The sequence below is a fragment of the Cajanus cajan genome, chromosome 10 (assembly GCF_000230855.2).
Source record: "Cajanus cajan strain Asha chromosome 10, NIPB_CcT2T_4, whole genome shotgun sequence".
Taxonomy (NCBI): domain Eukaryota; kingdom Viridiplantae; phylum Streptophyta; class Magnoliopsida; order Fabales; family Fabaceae; genus Cajanus; species Cajanus cajan.
Window position 1 is genome coordinate 46,549,936 of NC_138526.1, and position 23,277 is coordinate 46,573,212.

Consider the following 23,277-nt stretch of genomic DNA (forward strand, 5'->3'; position numbering starts at 1 on the left):
TTTAATTAACATAAATAACACAGAATTAAATGAAATCATTTTAAAATTTATATAAATTTAATTTTTTAATAATTATAAATTTCATACAAAAATTTTTTTATCAGACATTTTTTATAAAATTAATTTTCATTTTTTATATTTATAAAATATTAAATATGGTTTTTTAATTAGACTCTTGGGAGGCGTCATCAGCCATAGCGCCCCATTTTTTAATTTGTTTTTTTTGTTTTTAAATTTATTTCAGATTATTTTAAGCCGACTTGAGGCGCTTTAGCCTATAGCGTCTCTATAAAAGTAGCCACCAGCTACAGCGACTCGTTTAATATGGCGTTCATGACTTATATTAAAACCCAAATTTGCCACGTGTCATGGATGTCGCTGTGGCCCATAGCGACACCCAGTAAAACAGCTCCAAAGGTGTAAAATGTTTCAAAACAACCTCATTGTAGTAATAAATTTCTAAAACTACACTACAATGGTCGTTTAGCCCTCCTTTTCTGTTAGGTGATTCAATTCTTTACTTCTTTTATCTTTACGTCTTTTTCTGAAATAGTAGTAGTCACCAAATGAAGTGTGTCCTTGCTTTCATGATAATTAAGTTCATTCATTGTCTAGAGAAGGAAACGCTTTATAGGAGACTGACATAAAAGCCATGAATCTATAAATGATATTAATAGAAAAAACAATATAGCTTCATTGGAACTGTATAGCCGATTATTCAAAAGTGGAAACAAAGAGATACTACAATGATAGGGTCTGTTTAGATAATAATAATGGAATTACAATTTGGATTTCTAATTTCAATTCCAATTTTCTCGGAATTGAATATATATATATATATATATATATATATATATATATATATATGGGAATGCTAATATACTCTCACCTATTTTTTAGTAGGAGTATGTTAGCAACCTACACCAAAATTTTAAGACAAAAAAATCACTCATTTCTTTTTTTTTAAGGGAAAATCACTCATTTATTTTAATTTGGTTAATTTCGTACAAAAAAATATTATAATAATTTAATATAATTTTAAATAAAAATAAAATATTTTCTCTCTCTTATTAATTTCATTCTCCAATTCATTTATTTTTTCTATTAATTAATTTTTAATGAGTTGGATAAGAAATTTAATAGGAGAGAAAAATGACTTCAAGAATGAAATTAATAAGAAAGAGAAAATATTTTATTTTTATTTAAAGTTATATTAAATTACTATAATATCTTTTGTACGAATTAACTAAATCAAAAGAAAAGAGTAATTTTTTTGTTCTAAAATTTTGGTATAGGTTGCTAACATACTCTTACTAAAAAATAGGTGAGAATATATTAGCATTCCCTGTATATATATATATATTTATAAATATTTTGAGACAAAAGGATAATTGATAAAGAAATACAATTTCGAATTAAATGAGAATTCTATTTAAAAATGCCAATGGTGATGGATCATTGTGATCCGAAGACACGGAAATCAGTGATGGTTATTACTTATCAGTGGTCATTGGCAATGACATGACATGACATGTCACGTGCCAACTACCATTATGGTCAACAATAATGATTGCCGCTGTTCGTTAATGGCAATGCTACAATACATCAAAACTTAGATGTCAGATCAGTTCTTCATGCATTTTTAGTACAGTTTTTCAATTAAAATTAAAATTTTATCTTGTTAATTTGCATAATAGAAATTTACCTCAGATAAATATACATTAATTAGGTAAAACTTGAATTTTAATTAAGAAATACTAAAAATATTGAAGAAACTGTATCCAAATTCTGCCCTCAGCTATATCACACTAGTTTTTCAGTTCCATGGAATTAAACACAGAATTGGAATTCAATTCTAATTTACACACCAAATAAGATAATTAGAGTTAGAAGTCCAAGCACATATCCAACCATAGTAATCAATCCCAAACAATAATGCAAAGTAGCCAATTCCAAAACTGTTAATTGCTATTGTATAGTGGTCGAACGACTGAATGTATAATTCCAAGACACCAAGTAATTCAAATGTCGGATTATCCTCGTTCTCACATTTATCAACCAGTGCATTATCAGAACACTGACTAAAGAATCTAAAATCTAAAGTAGAAATTTTTTATTAAAAAGTGTATATTATAATTTTTAATAAAACTTTATACATATTAATTTTTTTAGATAATGTCGGAAGGGTACTAGTTAACAAGACTCTATTGAAAATAATTCTAGAATGTTACTTCATTTATAAGGCTCAATATATGATTTGAGTATGACACGCGTGGCTTGATGACTCATTCACTCATAATTAGATAAAATATCAAAAGATGTAAAGAGCAAGTAATATAGGTTTTTGTAATGGAATTATGGAAAATTGATCCATGTGTGAAGCTTGAGAGTACATAGAGTAGTCCCAACTCAGTGAAGGGTGGCCATGTGCACAAGACACCATCATTTTGGGTGTAAGAGTCAGAAACATAATCATACTCCCATGAAAAAAAAACAGGTTGTTTCGTGATTAAAACTCTTGACCACCAATTCTTAAAGTAGCAAGGCTCAACACTCAACAAAACATGCAGACATAAGCATTAAAATTCAGAGACCTCTCCAAAAACAAAAATGAAAAAAAAATTCTACAGTTAGATAGAATCAAATTTTTCTCCGAGGAGATCAACTTAGTGCATGTTTGGATTTGAGTTTAGGATCCACATTTTTCAACAAATCTACGTCCAAAATACTTCAATGATTCAAAAACAAGTATTCCTTACTTCAAGTTGATGCACGTTGACTTAAGAGTGACACTAAACCCAAAAGGCTTTTAATCAATTTCACATTACCCGTCTGATACCTATAACCTTCTCATGCAACAACCCAAACTAGCAGCATTTGTTTGGCAGCTGTTCCCGCCATAACATTGGAGACATGTATGATCGTCAGGCTGCGTTATTGAACATAATATCATTGATTCTGTCTATACCAATATCCGATATGGGTTTGATGGGTTTCTCATCTTCTAGAGAAAACTCAAGACTCAAAGGATCCCTACTGAATTCGTCTGAACAAAGAAATGTCCATATCAGCTATTGGAAAACTTGAACTAAAAGGTTCAGCACCGAACTCACAAATTATATATATATATATATATATATATATAAGGAGCATATCAAGTGAGAGAAATTTATTATGAGAGAGTGAGAAGGTTAAAATATAACCCTTAGATTAATTTTCTCTCACTTGATTAAATCCCAAATTTTCTCTCACTTGATTAATTTAAGGGTTATATTTTAACCCTCTCACCCTCTCATAATAAATTACTCTCACTTGATATGCTCCCTATATATATATATATATATTTAGATGTAATTGTTTATACAACATCATTTTTAGTTGTCACACAAAATGGAGGGCTTGCCACTGATAAAGACCATCCTTATCACCATATGCGGTTATGAAAACATACCTGTCCGAAATGAGAATATGCTAACAGCTGCAGTTGCTCATCAACCTGTGAAGAATGGGGTGCATCTGGCAATATTAGGATGAAGCGTGGTACTAAGGATAAAGATGGTGCTTGTGGCATTGCCATGGAGGCTAGCTACCCTGCCAAGCGTTAAGCAGTTTACTAGGCTAATTGACCTGCTACGGTTGGGGAATGATATATGTCAGCTCAAGAAAGTATGGCTCTGCAACTATAGTATTTAATTTAATAATATGCAGGTAGACTAGGAAATTTTTTTTTGGCTTGTGAATTAGGGACATGGGGAGGATAACAGAAGTTAGCTCCACAATCATATCGAAACAGTTAGAAAAAATACAAAATAAAGTGAAGTTAAAAACTCACAAATACCCTTCACTTCCTTTGTCATGTCCTTTGCATGGAACCCCAGTGGTCCCCAAATCCACCTAAGTAGTGACACCACCTCTAAACCCAAAACAAAGAATCCACCCAAACCCGGTGATGAGAATAAGTTTATTATCATTTGAGCCAAACGAAAGAGAAGTTAATTACAAGAGTAATAAGCCATATTAAAGTCATTAAAAAAAAAAAAAGAAGCTGGAACACTCTGTAAAAATTACACAGTATCACCCAACAATTTATAACCAGGTGCATTTAATATACTCACATTTTTTGAGTAATTGATATACATTTAATTACTTCCTGTGACAAAAATCTATTTTATACCAAATTTTGTTGAATTTGGTACAAAGTAACTAACAAATTTAGTTAGGCAAGGTAGGAATATTAATTCCACAATTCAAACGAAACCTTGCTCTGTTGAATATGCTCACCCAGTTCCATGCTTTGACATTACCCAAATGCTTTGTAATTCTGAGATCCTTGTACTGATACTGCATTACTCTGCGTCAGAGCATGAGAAAATCTCAGCAATGTCATTGAGAAAAGAACAGTGACACCATACTGCAAAAGTCACAAGTCTTAGCTACATGTAGTCACTTGATCAGCATTAAGCATTGTACTTGGCCCACTATAAATAATTTAACAGCTAAGATTTAAGTGCAGCAAATCTTTGTCTCACAGCACAAGCTATCTTCCATTCATCAATACTGGCCAAACCATCAATAATCTTCTGCCTGACCCTGATGTATGGTATAAAACCTCTTTCTGTCATCCCCGTTGCAACCTTTGCAGCCAAAACATATTCACGTTTCTCCAAGCACCCTTCAATCACTAACTCATAACTCTCAAATCCAACAAAACTACCCTCTTTCTCCAGGAATTCAATCATCTCAACAGCCTTCCATATCTCCCTGTTTGCACGTAATGCTGCCAACAATTTCACCAGTGTTCCCTGTCCTGGGGTTAAACCATATTGCACCACCATTTGCTGCATCAAAACCAGTGCCTCATCAGTCTTTCTCACTCTGCACATTGCACCAATTACAGTGCCATAACTATTTGAATCAGGAATACATCCTGCCCCACCCATGGCCCTCAGAACTTTAACTGCCTCCACTAGCTGATCAACAGCACAGAGAGATGATAGTAGATAATTACAAGTCCCACAGTCAGGATGATATCCAATAGATTGCATCTGAAGTAGAATATTAGCTACAGAATGAGACAGACCTCGCCAGTTCAACCAAGCAGATGAGAGAAGAACATGGGTCTGAGGAACAGGAAGGCAACCAGAACGTAAAGTTCGTTGTAGGACAGCTAGTGCAAGGGGGAAGGGATGGGAGCTCTGAAGGGTGTAAGAAAGAAGATAGGAATAAGCTAGCTGGGGCTTGGAGCGTGGTCTGATAGGTATAAAAGATTGCAACATTTCATCAACAATTTGCACTTGTAAGTTCTGAGGAAATGAAGAAAAGAAAGAAAAAGGATTTGAATTTTGGCAGGACTCCAAAGGAATGAGAATGTCAGGAATTTTAACATAGTTTTTGGCTTCTACTTCCACTCTAACAGCCTGCTCAAGCTTTTGCAGTGAAGAAACTGAACGACCTAAATTACAATGGTTCAGAATAGGGTGGAAATGAAGAAGAAACCTACGGTGGATTGCTGCTCCCATCACCATTCTTGATCAGCTAATACAGTAGTAGAACAACAACTTTTGACATAAAGAGAAATGAAACCTGTGGAAAAGTGCCAGAAAAATACTTGCTCGATCAATAGAGGAGGCAAAGGGTATGAGAACTATGTCACAAACAGGGAAAAAATGCAAAGACGAGGCCAAGCATTGATAAAATATCAAAATCATTTTTTTTCGTATATTATACAAAAGAGGCGCCATTACTTGGGGGAATACGAAATTGTGCATCACTAGAAAGTAGAAAATATCAACTGGACATTGCCAGGAAGAAAGTGAAATGATTAAATCACAAAAATGTGACATGTCATGCAGCACATCATCACCAAAAGCCATGATATCTGCATATCAATGTAAATGTATGTTGAAATTAACAACAAACATACAATGCAATGGCTAACATAAAGCATATATAACTAAGTTCAAACATTATTGTCAAAACCGTGATTGGCGTTGTGTATTTTAGGAAGTTTTATATTTGCTATGCTGTATTTCTGTAACAGTCTTATGCTGCCATTATTAGATTTATTTATGCAGGATTAATCCCGTAATCATAGGGATTTGTCTCCTTAGAATTAACTGTCCATATTTCCTAAAATAGGCTGCAGATTCATGTATATATTTAGAGGTTTAATAACCTCATAAATCAATAAGAGGGAATATTATTCCTTCTAAATTTGAGATGGTATCAGAGCTCCCGATCCTTGGGAGTCTCTGACCGTGCCTTTAAACCTAAGTCGCAGCCTTCATTGCTGCGCTATCTTTAACCTAAGCTGCAGTCTTCATTGCTGCGCTACCTTTAAGCCTTGTTGCAGCCTTCATTGCAGCGCAACCCTCTCTACCTTGATCATACCTGGTTATGGCTGAGGTCGTGAATCTGGAAACTGGGGACAGACCCCAGACTGCTGGAGAATTGCAGAATGTTCATTCCGCTTATCGGTTAAATGGGAAGAATTACCTCAAATGGTCTCAACTCATTAGGACCATCTTGAAAGGAAAAGGAAAGATCAGTCACCTGACTGGTAATGCACCTGATGAAACAGATCCCAAATTCAAATCATGGGATGAAGAAGACTCCATGATCATGGCGTGGCTGTGGAATTCGATGGTCCCAGAAATCAGTGATACCTGCATGTTCCTTAAATCAGCAAAAGAAATCTGGGAGGCAGTCGAACAAACTTACTCTAAGGCCAAGGATGCTGCTCAAATTTATGATGTAAAGGTGAAAACCGTGGCTGCCAAACAAGGAAATAGATCAGTTACAGAATATGCCAATCAACTCAAGTCTCTATGGATGGAATTGGATCACTATCGAGTTATAAAAGCAAAGTATTCAGAAGACTCAACAATTCTAAAAGAATATATTGAACAAGATAGGGTCTATGATTTTTTGGTAGGCCTAAATCCTGAATATGACCAGGTCCGAATCCAAATCCTTGGAAAAGAGAAAGTCCCAGGGCTTAATGAAGTGGTAGCCATTATCCGAAGTGAAGAAAGCAGGAGAGGGCTGATGCTGGAAGCCTCAACCACTGAAAGCTCGGCAATGATAGCTGAAGGAAGAACAATCATGGTTGCTAACCAGAGGAAAAACTGGGTTCCCAGTATGGAGAAAAAACATGAGGAGGTTTGGTGTACCCACTATAACAAGCCGCGCCACACAAGGGAAAAGTACTGGAAATTACATGGAAAGCCCCCAAGCCGAGAATGGGGGCTGAAAGATGGAAAAACTTCAAGCCGAGAATGGGGGCCGAAAGGAGGTCCTCCCAAAAAAGGAGGGCAAGGGCAAGCATACATTGCTAATGGACAAGGTGAAGAATCTGTCCAGCTGAACCATGAAGAGATAGAACGGGTAAGATCCATCCTTAGTAAATTGGAGAAGCCCACAGGTACATGCTCCTTAACATATTCTGGTAAGTTTCCACTTTCTTTTGGGCTTAATGTTTCAGATACACAATTTACACATTACTGGATATTAGACTCTGGAGCCACCGACCATATGACCCCTCTACCCAAATACTTCTCCACATATTCCCCATGTCTAGCAACAAGAAAATTTCCACAACAGATGGAACTCTTATAACTGCAGCTGGACAAGGAGAGGTCCAAATAAGCCCATCCATGACATTAAAAAATGCCCTTCATGTCCCTAAACTGTCCACCAACCTGATTTCTATACAAAAACTCACAAAAGATCTTTCATGTAATGTTTTTTATAGCAACTCTTGTATATTGCAGGACAAGAACTCGGGGAGGACGATTGGACATGCTAGAGAATGGAATGGCCTATACTACATGGAGGACCCTAATCTGCCCACCAAGAGTCTCATCTCTCAATCCACCATGACCAACAAAGAGAAAGCTCAACTATACCATTGTCGGCTAGGACATCCTTCATTTCGAGTTATAAAAGTGCTTTTCCCTTCTTTGTTTAAAAATTTAAATGTGGAGAGTCTCCATTGTGAGGTGTGTGAGTTTGCAAAACACAAGCGTGTACCTTTTCCCATTAGCAATAAGATGAGTTCTTTCCCTTTTTTTCTTGTTCACACTGATGTATGGGGTCCTGCTCATGTTCCTAATATCTCATGTGCTAAATGGTTTTTAACCTTCATTGATGATTGAACCCGGGTGACTTGGGTTTTTCTATTGAAACAAAAATCTGAAGTTAGCTCCGTGTTTGTTCAGTTTATCTCAATGATTAAAAATCAATTTGGGGTCGGTATTAAAAGAATCAGGTCTGACAATGCCAAGGACTACTTTAATCTTGTACTAAACTCTTTTTGCCAAAAAGAAGGGATAATCCATGAGTCCTCATGGGTGAACACACCCCAACAGAATGGGATTGCAGAAAGGAAGAATGGGCACCTATTAGATCAAACTAGAGCTCCACTTTTTCAAAACCATGTTCCTAAGAGATTTTGGGGAGAAGCCCTCCTTACTGCCACCTACCTAATCAATAGGTTACCCACTAAAATCTTAAACTTAAAAAGCCCCATGGAAGTTCTATCCTCATTCTACCCACACTTACATCCCACAAATAAAATCCAACCTAGAATATTTGGGTGTGTATCCTTTGTGCATGTTCATAGTAATGAAAGGGGAAAATTGGACCCTAGGGCTGTCAATGTGTTTTCTTAGGGTACTCTACCACACAAAAGGGATACAAATGTTTTCACCCCATTTCAAAAAGATTCTATGTGTCAAGAGATGTCACCTTCAACGAACAAGAGAGCTACTTCAAACAGCCTCATCTTCAGGGGGAGAATGTAAGAGAGGAAGATGAGACTCTCATGTTTCCAAATATGACATTTGGACCTGAAATTGGGACAAATGGCATTGCTGTCCCTGAAATTGAGGGAAGAACAGAACCTGTACGTGAACCAGCGCCTCCAGCAGCGCCTCTAGCACCTAATGGCGGAAAACTTGGAAAAAATCTGGTATATTCAAGGAGAGAAAAGGCCATTCTAGAATCTAGCAATGTCCAAGAATCCAACCCACCATCATTGCATGAGGTAACACCTTCGAACCCTATAAACTCCAATGATTCTAATGAGTTTGTTTATGAAAATCTAGAAGCACAGGTGGACCAAACTCTTGATCTACCCATTGCCCTTAGAAAGGGAACTAGAACATGTACCCAACAACCACTTTACCCACTATCAAATTTCTTATCCTTTGAAAAATTCTCACCTACCCATAAAACTTTTCTCACTAATCTCAACTCCACACACATACCTTCCTCTGTATCTGAAGCATTATCTGACAGCAAATGGAAACATGCCATGGATGTGGAAATGGAGGCGTTAAACAAAAATAGGACTTGGGAACTTGTCACTCTACCTCCTGGAAAAAAACCAGTAGGATGTAAGTGGGTATATGAGTAAAGTACAGGGCTAATGGGACAATCGAACGTTACAAGGCAAGGTTAGTGGCCAAAGGCTTCACTCAAACCTATGGAGTTGATTACTTGGAGACATTTGCCCCGGTTGCTAAGATGAACACGGTCAGAGTAATATTGTCATTAGCAGCAAGTTATGATTGGGATCTGCAGCAGTTTGATGTGAAGAATGCATTTTTGCATGGAGACCTTGAAGAAGAAATATACATGGAGTTGCCCCCTGGGTACAATGGACAGGTTGCTGTTGGAACTGTTTGCAAATTAAGAAAGGCTCTATATGGGCTGAAACAATCCCCAAGAGCATGGTTTGGAAGATTCACCAAAGTTATGACAAGTCTGGGCTACAAACAGAGCCAAGGGGATCACACATTATTTATCAAACATTCAGTTTCAGGGGGAGTAACAATTCTATTAGTGTATGTAGATGATATTATAGTAAGTGGGGATGACAAAAGGGGACAACAATTGTTAAGTGAATGCCTTGCCACGGAATTCGAGATCAAGACACTAGGGAGGCTTAAATATTTTTTAGGAATTGAAGTGGCTCACTCCAAGAAAGGAATCTTCATATCTCAACAAAAGTATATTACTGACTTGCTTAAAGAAACAGGGAAGACAGGCTGCAGACCAGCAAGTACTCCAGTTGACCCAAATATAAAGTTGGGAAGTATGGAGGAGGATATTGCCGTGGACAAGGAAATGTATCAAAGACTTGTGGGTAGGCTTATTTACTTATCTCACACTAGACCAGACATTGCTTTTGCTGTGAGTCTAGTCAGCCAGTTTATGCATCAACCAAAGGAAACACATTTACAAGCTGCTCTTAGAATTGTCCCGTACTTGAAAGGGACCCCCGGAAGAGGGATTTTGTTCAAACGAAATAAGAGTGTAAGTCTTGAAGCATATACGGATGCGGACTATGCAGGGTCAGTGGTATATAGGAGATCAACTACTGCATACTGCACCTTCCTTGGTGGAAACTTAGTGACTTGGAAGAGTAAAAAACAGAGTGTAGTGGCTAGATCAAGTGCTGAAGCAGAATTTCAAGCAATGGCCCACGGAATATGTGAACTTCTATGGCTGAAGATTATATTGGAAGATTTGAAGATAAAGTGGGATGAACCTATGAGGTTATATTGTGACAATAAATCTGCAATTAGCATAGCCCACAACCCGGTGCAGCATGATAGAACTAAACATATCGAGGTTGACAGACACTTTATCAAGGAAAAACTTGACAGTGGCATGATTTGCACACCATATGTATCCACTCAGAATCAACTTGCAGACATACTCACCAAGGGGCTGAACTGCACTCACTTTGAAAGAATTATATCCAAGCTGGGAATGGCAAACACCTATTCACCAGCTTGAGGGGGAGTGTCAAAACCGTGATTGGCGTTGTGTATTTTAGGAAGTTTTATATTTGCTATGCTGTATTTTTGTAACAGTCTTATGCTGCCATTATTAGATTTATTTATGCAGGATTAATCCCATAATCATAGGAATTTGTCTCCTTAGAATTAACTGTCCATATTTCCTAAAATAGGCTGCAGATTCATGTATATATATAGAGGTTTAATAACCTCATAAATCAATAAGAGAGAATATTATTCCTTCTAAATTTGAGAATTATGATGCAAAATATATTATTAGACCATGCACTTGAAATGAATTAGCAAAACGGACCAATACAATCATTTTTGGATTGGTTTAGGTTGAATCATCAGGTTAAATGTATTATATATAAGAGAAAAAAGCTAACAATCTGTAGATGATACAGGACTTGCTATATTCTCATAAATTGCAAACAGCATTTTATTTCCTTTCCCCCTTCTTTTCTCTAGATGATACAGGACTTGCTATATTCTCATAAATCAAGCCATCAAGGAGGTTTTGCTATATTCAATCAAACTTAGATCTGATTACATCATGGAGTCAGCAGTCTGCCATTAAATGGAAAATGGAGGCATGGGTAAACCCATTGATCCAGCAACACAAGTCAGAGCCACGAAAAATGAGACTCGGCAACAATAGTCTGCAGGGTTGACAACTAAAAATGCTGTTCAAATTCATTACTTTTTATGTACTGCTTTAAGCCTAAAGCAATTATATTCTAAGGATGCAGAAATTTTCCCAGCATATAATTTTTTATTTTTTTGTGCACCTAAACAATTACATCTAAATATCTAATAGTTGCCAAAGCTTCAAATAACAAGAGGATGATAGCTGGCGACTAACCTGCTACTGCAAGGATAGTAAGAGATGTCAAAAAATTGTAGCCATGATTCTGGAACATATGCCCATACCAAGAAAATAACTTTGCACAAAGGAAAATGAAAATAAAATAAAAGTCACAAACTTCCACTGGGTGACCAATGCATGAATTAAATATAAGATAAGAACTTCTACAAATTAGCTTCTAAATAAATTAATTTTAATTTATAAAAAAATTTATTTCATTTTTTCATCTTATTTTTTTCCTTACAATTATTTCTAAAGAAATTCACCCGAACAGACCTAAGTGATACATTAGTAATTGCATAACGTAGTATTGCACAAGGGTTAGAGAAAAAGGGAAGAAGACCTGTGACAAGAAGAGTGGTGATAGAACCCACAAACCCGTCAACTTCAGAAGGCTTTGGGCCGAAGGAAGAGGTTTTGTCGGAAAATACACAGTTGCCCTCCGCTGTTTCGACAGACTCGGGATTCTTCTTGTTCTTCGACTTTCCATAATTTACATAAATGTTGTTTGTTTTTAATTAACGCCTACCAATGCCAACGCATTCTAGCTTGTTGGGCTGTTGTCCCGGTTAGCCTTTTTTTTTTTTTCGATTGGGCTGATAGCCCCTTTGAGGCACAATTTAAACTTGGCCCATGCTGTTGACACTCCCTGTGTTTCTGTTTTATCATTGGCTCATTGCACCTTTGGTTTTAACAAAAACATCATTGACAAAAATTAGTTTATATTGTCTATCACTTGACTACACAAACTAGTTTCCGTTTTGTATACGTATAAAAGTTACATAATGAAAACTAGCTTTGTTGTATAGTTAATTTAATTCTGTATGCATCTAATGTTTTTTATTAAATGATTTTAAATTTTTAATGAGTTGAATAACTCGTTAAATAAAATATTAATTAATTTAGTTAATTTGGTGCTTATTTTTATTTATTTAAAAATAATAAAATAATATAAATTGTAAAGGCGAAAAGGGATCAGGTTTATTACACATTTGCAAACATCAGTTGACGTAGTTGACAAAGGTTTTGGTTTTGGAAGCCATTATTAAGTGCAATAATAATAATAATACTCCTAATGTCCCTCACAGTGACAGACAGAGACAAAGGAACAGATAAAAATGGTCTTGAGAGGAGGTGGCACACCCTCGTACTTCATTAGTGCGTGCTTGCTACGAGGAAGCATGATTGCGTTATGTTCCCCTCAGACGCTAACGACGTGTGCTTTTTCAGGAGCCATTTACATTCGTGGATTCCGCGTAAGAAAACCAAGTTCATATCCTTATTATATATAACACTTTTTCCATTATGTATTTATACTTTATTCATATATATTATACATATGAACACTAAATATTAGAGGACAAACTTTGTTGGGTTCAACTTTAGTAGCACAATCTTGGTTACTACTTTTTAATGGAACACTATGATTATGATCGCTTCATTATCTTGGGGGACCAATTAACTTAATTTGGGGTACTATGGTGCTTCCCCTTTAATTTGTTTATTTAGTGCTATTAGATCAGCTTGGTACTCTGCAATCCACCCTTTGATTATCTTCACCTCACTATTTCTCTGCGTCACTAACCATTCAGGATCCTTTGGATTTCTTGAAAGTATGTCCAGGCAATGACACCCTGAAATTGTTATAAATAATATTCCATGTTAATTAAAAAGAATCCAGAAAATGCCATTCTCCTTTTTGCTCCAAGACCACATGCACCCTCGGGGAAACTGGGTCCTGTTTCCCAAATTAAAAGCGTAAACTTAATTTGTTTATTTTAATATAAGTCTGATTTTAAGATTTCATTTGTTCTAAAAGCTCATTAAAGTCTAAGACCAATTAAATAAGATCACGAACATATATATCTCTAATTTGACTAGCAAATCTATACTTACGATATCAGAAAAGTAAGACTAATTTTCTGATATATTCTTTTTTCATGTATAAAGGTTGAATTCATAATTTTAGTTAAAAAGAATTATGCATATTTATATGTATGATTGTATAGACGATGAAGTACCATTTACAGTGGTAACGGCAATGACACTATTTGAGATACTCTCCAACACCCTGCGGTTCATTGAGAACAAAAAAGAAAGAAAGAAAAAGAGGTTATAATTGAAGCAAGTTGAAAATTAAAAATCAAAGAAGGCCAATGATTGCTGAAGAAAATAATTATATTTCTCATTATCAAATTTAGTTTCTTTAATTTTAGTATTAATTATACCCGCCAGAGCTGTACGGATCTCGCAACCCATTGGAGAATATGATGTTGCTAGCAAACCTATGGAGAATCAGTTTCAAATCCTGCATTTTGTTTCATATATGCATAAAAAAAACCAAAAGCATTAATATTCTATATCTAATCATAGAAAAGAAGAAACTATAGGAACATTAATTTAAGAGAACTATATATTAATTCCATGAAGCAAAATGATGAGAAAAAAACGTACAGGACCCCCATAATATGTGGTGACCCAATGAGGCTGGGGAAGGACGCCATATAAGTTCCTACACTGATGAACAAATCTCTTCATGTTGAAAGGTGCTGGTGGGAACATTGAGTCGTTCCTATCATGACCTATTGGCATAACAATCTCGCTGCATGTCTGTTTAATTATCAAGTTAATTTACTCTTAGTTAATTCATTAAAGATTAATTGATCTAATTAAACTTGTGCTTCATGAATCTGCAATAGGAGCATATAACATTAGATTTAATGATCATGCACCATATAACATTAAATTCAATTATCATGCACGGACAATTTAATATATAATCATAAATTATTATGTTAATAAACGGATGATTTTTACAATAATTATCTTAAAAGTCATATTAATAAAAATATAAAACTATTTTACATTGAGAATGTTTCTCCCATTTACCTGCCATCTCCAACCTATGTAAGTTTCAGTTGGATGATTATATTCATTCATGTCATAACATGAACGATGTTTCATATAAGCAACAACACCTTCAAATATTTGGCCAAGAATATCGGTTTTCTTAGCTGCCGCATCAATTGCTGCGCATATGACCGTAACTGGGTACTCAGGAGGGTAATTGTATTGAGCTGCGTCAGTATATAACGAATCTAGGTAGTCCTTGAGCTCAAAACTTTTGTTCAATTTGCTGAAACAGTAAAAAGAAAAACAATATATATATTTTTTAATCAATTGATGGAGGATTAGGATAATTAATCAACAGTTGTGTACAAACTGCAGAAGTAAATAAATGTAACTTACTCGCAAGTTTTAAATCTCTTGCTGAGAATTGAAAGACCATTAGGCTTCTTAGCCACTCGGTCAATTTCAGACCATGATTTACGGATAGTTTGGTAACAGTTCTCACTAGTTTCCTGAACCACGCAAATTATGAATCCGATGCAATAGTTATTAGGGGTTTAAATTAACTTAAACAATATTATTATATTTTTAAAGAAAATGTTGGCATAGTTTAATAGAATATTACTTTGAAATCCTTGGTGACAATATAGTAGTATCCGGCTTGTGGGGCAGTGCCATTGAAGTAAAGAATTGGTGCTGATGAAGCAAGAGCACCGAGAGCAATGTGGGGATACTTTAGGCGAAACCATGAGGCAAGCACTGCATAATAATTTATGAGGCAAGGAATTTATTTGTGTGATAAACTATACGATATGAGTGGTATAAAGTTATACTATATGTGTGATAAAGTTACATAAGTGTTCATATAAGTGCTAGTTGACACATATATATATTTCAATGATTTGAAGAAAGAACTAATATTATATAGGTAGTACTCCTTACTTCCACCATAAGAGCCTCCAATAACGATTATGGGGCAATTCTGAGCAGACAAAGTTTTCTTGATGTGTAGAAGTATAGCAGCATAGTCTGCTATTGCTTGGGCTGAGTTGAAGTAGCCTCGAGTACTTGCATTTCTCATAGATTCTTCCCTTGACCCAAATGGTATTGATTTCCCATAGTATCTATGCTGTTACAAACATCACACACAAATTATATTTGTATAAAACGGGTTTAACGGATTATTAGTATAAATTAGTTCAACACTTGCACGTCAAACAATCAGAAATTATTGTTGGTATGATTGTTAAAAATAGTTATCATAAAAATCAATAAACTAACAATACATGACAGCTTATGATTAGAAATATTAGATTGTCGAATGAGACTGAAATTATACATAATTCAAGGTCATCACATGTATAATTTTGGCCAATTTCTATCAGACAAGTATTGGTAGTCAAACTACTATATATGTTATGTGAAGATTAGTTAGAACTACCATGTAATATTTTCTCGAGATGATCGAAACTAATTGTGCTGATGAATGTTGTTATCTTAATTAGTATTACCTCAATATAAACAATAAGAGCATTGAAATGAGGAGCATTATCTCTGAGAAACCCCACGAAGCGTATATCAACATCCACAGGTCCTTCAGCACCAAAGAATGCAAAAATGGGTGCACTTGATTTAGCTCCACCCCAGTACTTGAAATTGATCATGTATCTTTGTTGGAAAGTGGTGTAGCTGTCAGGCCTGTAGTTGAAGTGATCCAGTCTTTGGGTATAATAAAATGTTTTGAGGTCATCATCATCATCCATGTGCGAGGAAGGCCTCATCATTTGGGGGTCACGTTCCATGGTTTTACTCCATGTTCCTAACCTTGGAATTTTGAAAGCAGAAACATTAACTGAGATGAATAGAAAGATAAAGAAAGAAAGCCATTGAAATGACTGCAAAACAGATCCCATGGTTCAATGTGTTTGAGAGTATATGTGTCTCTCCTGGCTAGTAGGCTACAATGTTATTAAGTTGCAATGTAAGCACTTGTATATATATTACATCAATATAAGTGACGTACTTTATTTAACACAACTTTTTATTATTTTTCTATAATAAGAGACAATCCTATTGGATTGGGATGTGATTATCATGAAGAAAAGTTTTTTTTCCAAGTATTTATCTGAATTGCATATTTTTGTTTCATATCACTTAAAGTAGAATTCCCCCACTAATTAGTTCTTAAGAATGTGAATTTTAGGTTTAATTTATCTTTATAAAATTTGTTTATAAGATAAGTATCAATTATCATTACTTATATATTTTATTTTAGTCATATTATTAGTTAATATGTTTTAACACATGTTAAACATGAAATTTACAGTACTGAATATCTCAAACGTAAAATTTACTAATTTAAATATTTATAAATAGTCCAAAAATGATTTAATAATATATGATATGTTAAATCTAAAACCCATTTTTTAAGATAATATAAAATTTATTTTAGATGCATAAAAAAGTTATAGTCATGATCATTTATTTGTGCACCAAATTTAATAGTTAGGCGTGAGAAGCATATTAAAAAAAATTCATGTTCTGTATAAATTAGAAATAAGACTAAAATAAAATACATAAATAGAAGCAATTTTTATATTATAAGTTAGTTTTATATTGATTTTGTAAGAATGTGTTATACTCAATTTATTTCCTTAAAATTAGTTAAGAATTTTTTTAAGCTTGCTTTTTTATATTAATAATATTTATCTTATTAATTAAAATTTGTTAATATCACAAAATTACGAGTAAAATTGATTAAATAGAAAATGAGATACATGTAAGGAAAAAAAAAGGTACATTATTTTATGAGTTTTAATAATAAAAATTACATTTAAAAAGGCGTGTAACTGAAAACATGGAAAACAATAATATAAAAACAAAAATTTTAAAAAAATGAAAAAGGAAATGCCATAAGATGGTGCTACTTTGCTAAATAATATACATCTATGAAGCTATACTATATAGCTTGTATATAGACACCTAGGATGCAAAATGGCTGAACCGCGTGTGGGTCCTTAAAAATTGAGACCATTGCAAATAAAAGTGCGATTCAGTTTAAGGTATAAGCATAAAAATATGTGGATGCAGCTAAGATCTGACTCATGCATGCATTCGATTAGTAGTACTTGAAATTAATAATTCTCTTAAAAAAAACTTTTTGAGAAGGTAGAAAATAATTGAATGCATAGAAATTATTACATCGTGTTTGGATTTTAGTTCAATGATTATATATAATTATGTTAAAATATCGATTAAACATGATTTTAAGTTTAAATTAAAAGTTACTTTCGAAGCAAAATTAATTCTAAATTAAAACAATTTTAAGTAGATTTTATGTTAGATAAAACAAATAAATATTAAATTACCATTAACTTGCATTAAAAAAAATATAAACATAAATTATTTTACTTTATAATCAAATTTATATAAGCACCCCTTTAACATATAACTATTTTATTTTCATAGGAAATATTACGATGATAATAATGATAATATTAAAATAAGTATTTATGCATCAATTCCAATTTCCAACCACTAAGTAGAGTCTAGAGATTCACTTCATAGCTATTTTATAAGAGTCTTGATAGCCCTAAACGCTTGATTTGTTGTTTGTATCTTTTGGTTAATAATGTTCACAACATAAACAAACACATTGTCTTTTTTATTTTTTTTGAGCAATACAACTCTTTATTGACAACTGAACTTAATTACGAACATTATCTAGCTAATGGTAATGCCGTGAGGGTTTAAAGTTTAAACCTACCAAATCTACACATGCGCATCATCCACATAATGTTACACTTACACAGCAAATCACTCCATATTAATTTTGTGCAGGAAAAATCTCATTTAACTTTCTATTTTATGAGTTACTGCTTCAACGTTGCCATAATGATAGCATCCAATAATTATATATGACTTTTTTTAATTAAGAAAAATCTAAGTCTCATGTTGATTAAAAATATGACAAGAAAATAAGATTGAGTTAAATTCAAACTCATATCTTAAGAGGAGAAATTCCTTTGGAGATATAAATGAAAGCCTTCTTTAATTTGGCAATGCTATATAACCTAATTTTGAATGGCAAGAGGTTGCCCGATTAGGGATGGCAATGAGGTCTCATGGGGCGGGTAATAGTAAACTCACTCCCGTCCCACTAGATGAAAATTGGTCCCATACCCACCCTATATCCGTGTAGGTATCCATTAAACGGGTATTCATGAATTTCTTGAATACGTACGGATATCCATGGATATTCATGAATATTTATAAATTTTTAAAAAATTAAAAAAATTATATTACAAATGATTTAAATTTATATTTAATGTTATTGAAATATTAAAAATGAAAATTCAATGTTAATTTTGAACTTGTATTTAACGTTAATTTTGTTAAAATAATAATAAAAATGTAAGATAATTAATAACTTAAAATACATCAAACTCACAAGTAAGATAAAGTCTCATCACAAAACTACAATAATTCAATCTCATAATTCCAAACGAAAATAAACAACTTAAAATACATAAATTTTATTGGTCCAATCAAAGCTAGAAAATTAATCGAATTACATCCAACATAATTCTATAACATGTTTAACACATGTTGGTAATTTCATCAACTTCACTTTTGTAAGAAAATAAGATGAGAGTGTAGTTTTAGGGTTATGTGGTACAAGGATAATTAGATATTTAAGAAATATTATTAAACGGGTACCCGCAGGTATGGATACATCATACCCGCCCCCGCCCCGTTTATAAACGGGTAAAAAATTATCCGTCCCCATTATCACGGGTACCCAATTAGTCTATCCATTTATTATCCGTAGCAAATTTTACCCGCAGATACTCACGAGTACGGGTATTTTTGCCATCCCTATACTCACTCTACCTATAAGCCGAATAAGTTTCCTTTTATTTTGATAAAATTAGAGTGGCTGCAAGTGGAACCAACCCACACCAGTTTCTTTCTCACTCTTTGTTATCATTTCCTTTATAAATTAAACACATAGTATATGTAGTAGCTTTTTCCTTCGTTATTATTAGGGATGTCAAATTGGTCGATTCGATTTAATTTGTCTTTAATTTACCTAAAATAAATATTGGGTTAAAGCTATTTTTTAAAATTGGGTCGAAAATTTTAATCCAATTCAACATGTGATAAGTTACAAATTGTGTTGGGCTGACCCATCAAAATTTTTAAAAAAATAAAAAATAAACTATTCATAAGTAAACCTATATCAAATAAATAAATATAAATTATGTAAACATAAAATCATAACCACATGGATATTGTCTAACTAAATCATCTTAACTCAACTTTACTTTTAGAAATTATCATCGTGAATTAATGTAGAGTAAAACAAAAAAATAATATAAAATTCAAAAGACTTTATAAAATATTATGTTGAATAAAATAATATTTAACTTGATAGTTATTAAAAAAATAAACAATTCATTACCCTTAATTTGATAAGTTGGATTGAGAGATTCTGTGAGTTGACTTTTCAAATTTAATCCAACTCAACCAATTTTTATAGATTAATTAAGTGATTTCATAAATCAGATTCATTCAAAGTAACATGATATTGGTTGTTTCTTAATTTCTTAGTGATGAATATTATTAATTAAATATAATTGTTAATAAATTATCATATGAATATATAAATAAGAAATGATCAAGAACATGTGATCTTGAACATGTATCAATTTATGTGAAGTTATTCTAACTTAACTCGTGATCTTGAGTTCAAGTTTTTGATATAGCAGGTAATGTGATTTTGGAAGAAAAAAAATGATTCTCGTGATCAACATTGTTCTGGGGGAAGATGCATATATCAGCCTCCGAAACATGCACCAAGTTCCCTCACCATGCACTAAGCTCTTGTGACCAACATGTACAATGATTCAAATGCACATGAATCAAGATGCTTTATGAAATCAATTACTCTGTGGACTCTAGTGGAGGCTTATGCGGTGAAAAGCTTAATTATGCTAACCGGATTAGATTAGGTAGCTGACTTTTTCCAGTTTTATTATAAAACGGATCAATCATGTTCGGTGCTTTTTTCTTTATTGCAATGATGGAAGACATTTTTGGCAGCAAAGATGGTGGTTCAGGAACATGATGAAGAAAGTGGAGGGGGAATGAGAAATACACTAACTGAACACTGCAAATTGTGAAACGTGGCTGAGGATAAATTAAGCATATTTCTTTACTCAATGGGAATTTTGTGTTGTTAGATGGAACCTTTTCAGTTCCACCATTTCTATTTTGATGCAATCACCAAACACAAAACACCACCCATGTTTTAATGCTCTGAGCTCTCATGCACTTACTTGAAACATTGGTTACAGTGAGAGTCGCTAACAACATATGTAACATTGTGCTTTCTTCAGCACACATGCGATTCACATGTAAATTGCAATCATGGCCACTGACCCATTTGGTTAACTTCCATAAAGAAATATTGCATTTCAGAAGAGGGTTTAATTTCCAAACATCAACTTATGGTGGAGATATACTGTCCCTTAAAGAAATAAATGTATATGTTAAAGCACCTTCTTATATCCACCTTAGATATACTAGTGAAAAATAGTTACTCTCTACTTCCGCTATAAAAAAATAATAATTGTTAAGTTAACTTTAAAAGAGTGAAATAGTTAAATAAATTAGTTAAAAAGATTAAAAAAAATTTAAAAAATATATATGGACACCAAATCATATATCTCTAGATATATTGATCTCTTTGTAGATATATTGAAATATGCAGGGATGCTTCCTTTTCGTGGAATTGTCATAAAACGATCCATTTTCCCTCTGATTAAAGCATTGTGCTTTCCTAGTTGTGTAGTTTACATTTCCACATTTCTTTGATTAAAATTTAAGCAAATGGGAACGTAATAGGTAAGGAGATACAGCAACGGTGTACCACGGGATGAAATAGATAATTTAAGATGAATTATCTTTGTTTTTACTCTATTTTATATTAGAACTCAAAATTGAATCTATTAAGATTTAAAGTTAGAAATCAGAAAATGCGTTGGATATAACTCACCTGACACATTTTTTTATAGCATAAATAAGTCAGATTTTTAACCTACCAAATCAAAATTGACTTACAAAAATCAAGGCAGAACGTGTCAATTTCCCAACTTATTTTCTATTTTATTACATTATGTCACTTTAATTTTTTTGTCAGGGTTCATTTCATTATATTGTTGTACAAAATTTAAATAAAATAATAGAATTAGTTTTGATTATTTTGAATTTATGTTTAATATTACAGTATATATAATTATATATGTATATTAATTAAGTTGTATCCAATTAGTTTTTTTATTCATATTTTTTGTTTAATTTATTGTACCTAATTAAACATTATATATAAATAAAAGTGTTTTTTTTTTTAGTTTTTAAGCAGGTTGACTCATAACCCTCCAGTAAACGAGACAGTTGAAATTGTGAGTCACTTCTCTGATAGAATATGGGCGAGTTAGTTTGTTTTTGGTTGGTCGAGATAAGTTGATCTATTTTATCACTCATAATAAAAATTCAAAAAATTATATATTTTTAAAAATAGTTTTTTAACTTGTACAATCTACGTCTTAAATACTTATTTTATATGACTAAACTTTATTACAGATAAAGAGAAAGAAAAAAAAAATATATAAATAAATAAACATTCAAATTTATGAAGGAAGGCAAGTATAGAATTATAGATAATCAAATAAATGGATAGATAGACTAAGAGTATTTTTTTTCTTCTAATTATCAAAAATGCCGATATGTGAAATGCACTTTCTAAGGAGATGAGAAAGTGTGTTAAAAATATTTAATTGAGGGAATGGAGAGTGAGAACTTGATGGAAGCACTTGGAGAAGATGAATGTTCTTCCAAGTTTTCCATGCAAGGACCGAAATACTCTTGAGACAACCTTCAAAATAAGGCTTGAATCTCCATGAAGGAACCTTCAATGGAGGTTGAAGCAAGGAAGGGATTCGGTTACTCCTTAGCTTGAGGTATAAGCTTGAGGAACCAAGCAAAGGTTGAAGCACCTTTGGTAGAAACCTAAAGAGAGAATTTTCTACGGTTTTTAGGAGAGACTTTTGAGAGAGAAATCTGAAGATTTATTTCTCAAATATTCAAAAGTGTTTACAAAGAGTGAAGAAACAAGCACTTATAGATCCTAGAAGCAAGCTAGGTGGCACTAACTTCACCAACCAATATTGGAGCCAAAAATTCAAATTTCAAATGGAAATTTGAATTCAAATTCAAGGCTCCATGTGCTTAGTCCGTGAATATGGGGTTGCCATGCATCTAAATGTCATTTAGGGGACATTTAAAGTGTATTTGGAGCTGCACATGTTCAGCCATGCTTGGCAAGAAACATGTGATTCAAATGCATCTCAAATGACTATTAAATGAAACCTAGATTTTAACTTCTTGGTCTATTTTAGTATTCCTTCAATATTCATATGCTAATGGCCTAAATACAATGGCCAAACATATACAAACATTAGGAAATAATAAAAGAAACAAAATGAGCCCAATATTTGGTACCAAAAGCCCAAAGGCCCACAAATCTCAAAAATAGGCCCAATAAGCCTATGGCCAAAAAAATGCTAATCTATGTGGTCCAAAATACAAGACCAAAATATGTGAAACCTATACTAATAGAATATGTACAAAATATAAGAAAAATGAATTTATTAAGAGATGGCCCATGTGGAGCTCAAATTGGGCCTT

The 23,277-nt window shown here is 33.3% G+C and overlaps 2 protein-coding genes across 14 annotated transcripts; both read right to left on the bottom strand.

The window, feature by feature from the left end:
* Positions 1–2,611: 2,611 nt before the first annotated feature.
* LOC109811617 (uncharacterized) lies at positions 2,612–16,495 on the bottom strand. Of its 13 annotated transcripts, none has more exons than XM_083065367.1 (13): positions 16,038–16,495; positions 15,469–15,655; positions 15,152–15,285; positions 14,926–15,038; positions 14,566–14,812; positions 14,131–14,286; positions 13,905–13,984; positions 13,698–13,747; positions 12,020–13,310; positions 11,674–11,752; positions 3,833–3,913; positions 3,452–3,627; positions 2,612–3,046 (listed from the first exon to the last, which is right to left on the bottom strand). In XM_083065367.1, the coding sequence occupies exons 1-9, from the start codon at positions 16,437–16,439 to the stop codon at positions 13,153–13,155; spliced, it is 1,527 nt and encodes a 508-aa protein (XP_082921493.1). In that variant the 5' UTR covers positions 16,440–16,495; the 3' UTR covers positions 2,612–3,046; positions 3,452–3,627; positions 3,833–3,913; positions 11,674–11,752; positions 12,020–13,152. The 13 variants fall into 13 exon arrangements, with proteins under 13 accessions (XP_082921493.1, XP_082921491.1, XP_082921499.1 ...); XM_083065365.1 differs by having other exon boundaries at positions 3,452–3,630; XM_083065373.1 differs by lacking the exon at positions 11,674–11,752.
* LOC145952608 (pentatricopeptide repeat-containing protein At1g06270-like) lies at positions 3,951–5,525 on the bottom strand. The gene has a single exon (XM_083065375.1). It carries the CDS (start codon positions 5,523–5,525, stop codon positions 4,497–4,499), a length of 1,029 nt encoding a protein of 342 aa, XP_082921501.1. The 3' UTR covers positions 3,951–4,496.
* Positions 16,496–23,277: the final 6,782 nt, after the last annotated feature.

Coding starts and splice junctions, on each gene's coding strand:
- LOC109811617 (XM_083065370.1), bottom strand. CDS start 16,439: ATGGGATCTGTTTTGCAGTCATTTCAATGGCTTTCTTTCTTTATCTTT. Junction 13,985..14,130: donor CCACATATTATGGGGGTCCT/GTACGTTTTTTT, acceptor AACAAAATGCAG/GATTTGAAACTGATTCTCCA. Junction 13,311..13,697: donor TGCCGTTACCACTGTAAATG/GTACTTCATCGT, acceptor TAACAATTTCAG/GGTGTCATTGCCTGGACATA.
- LOC145952608 (XM_083065375.1), bottom strand. CDS start 5,525: ATGGTGATGGGAGCAGCAATCCACCGTAGGTTTCTTCTTCATTTCCAC.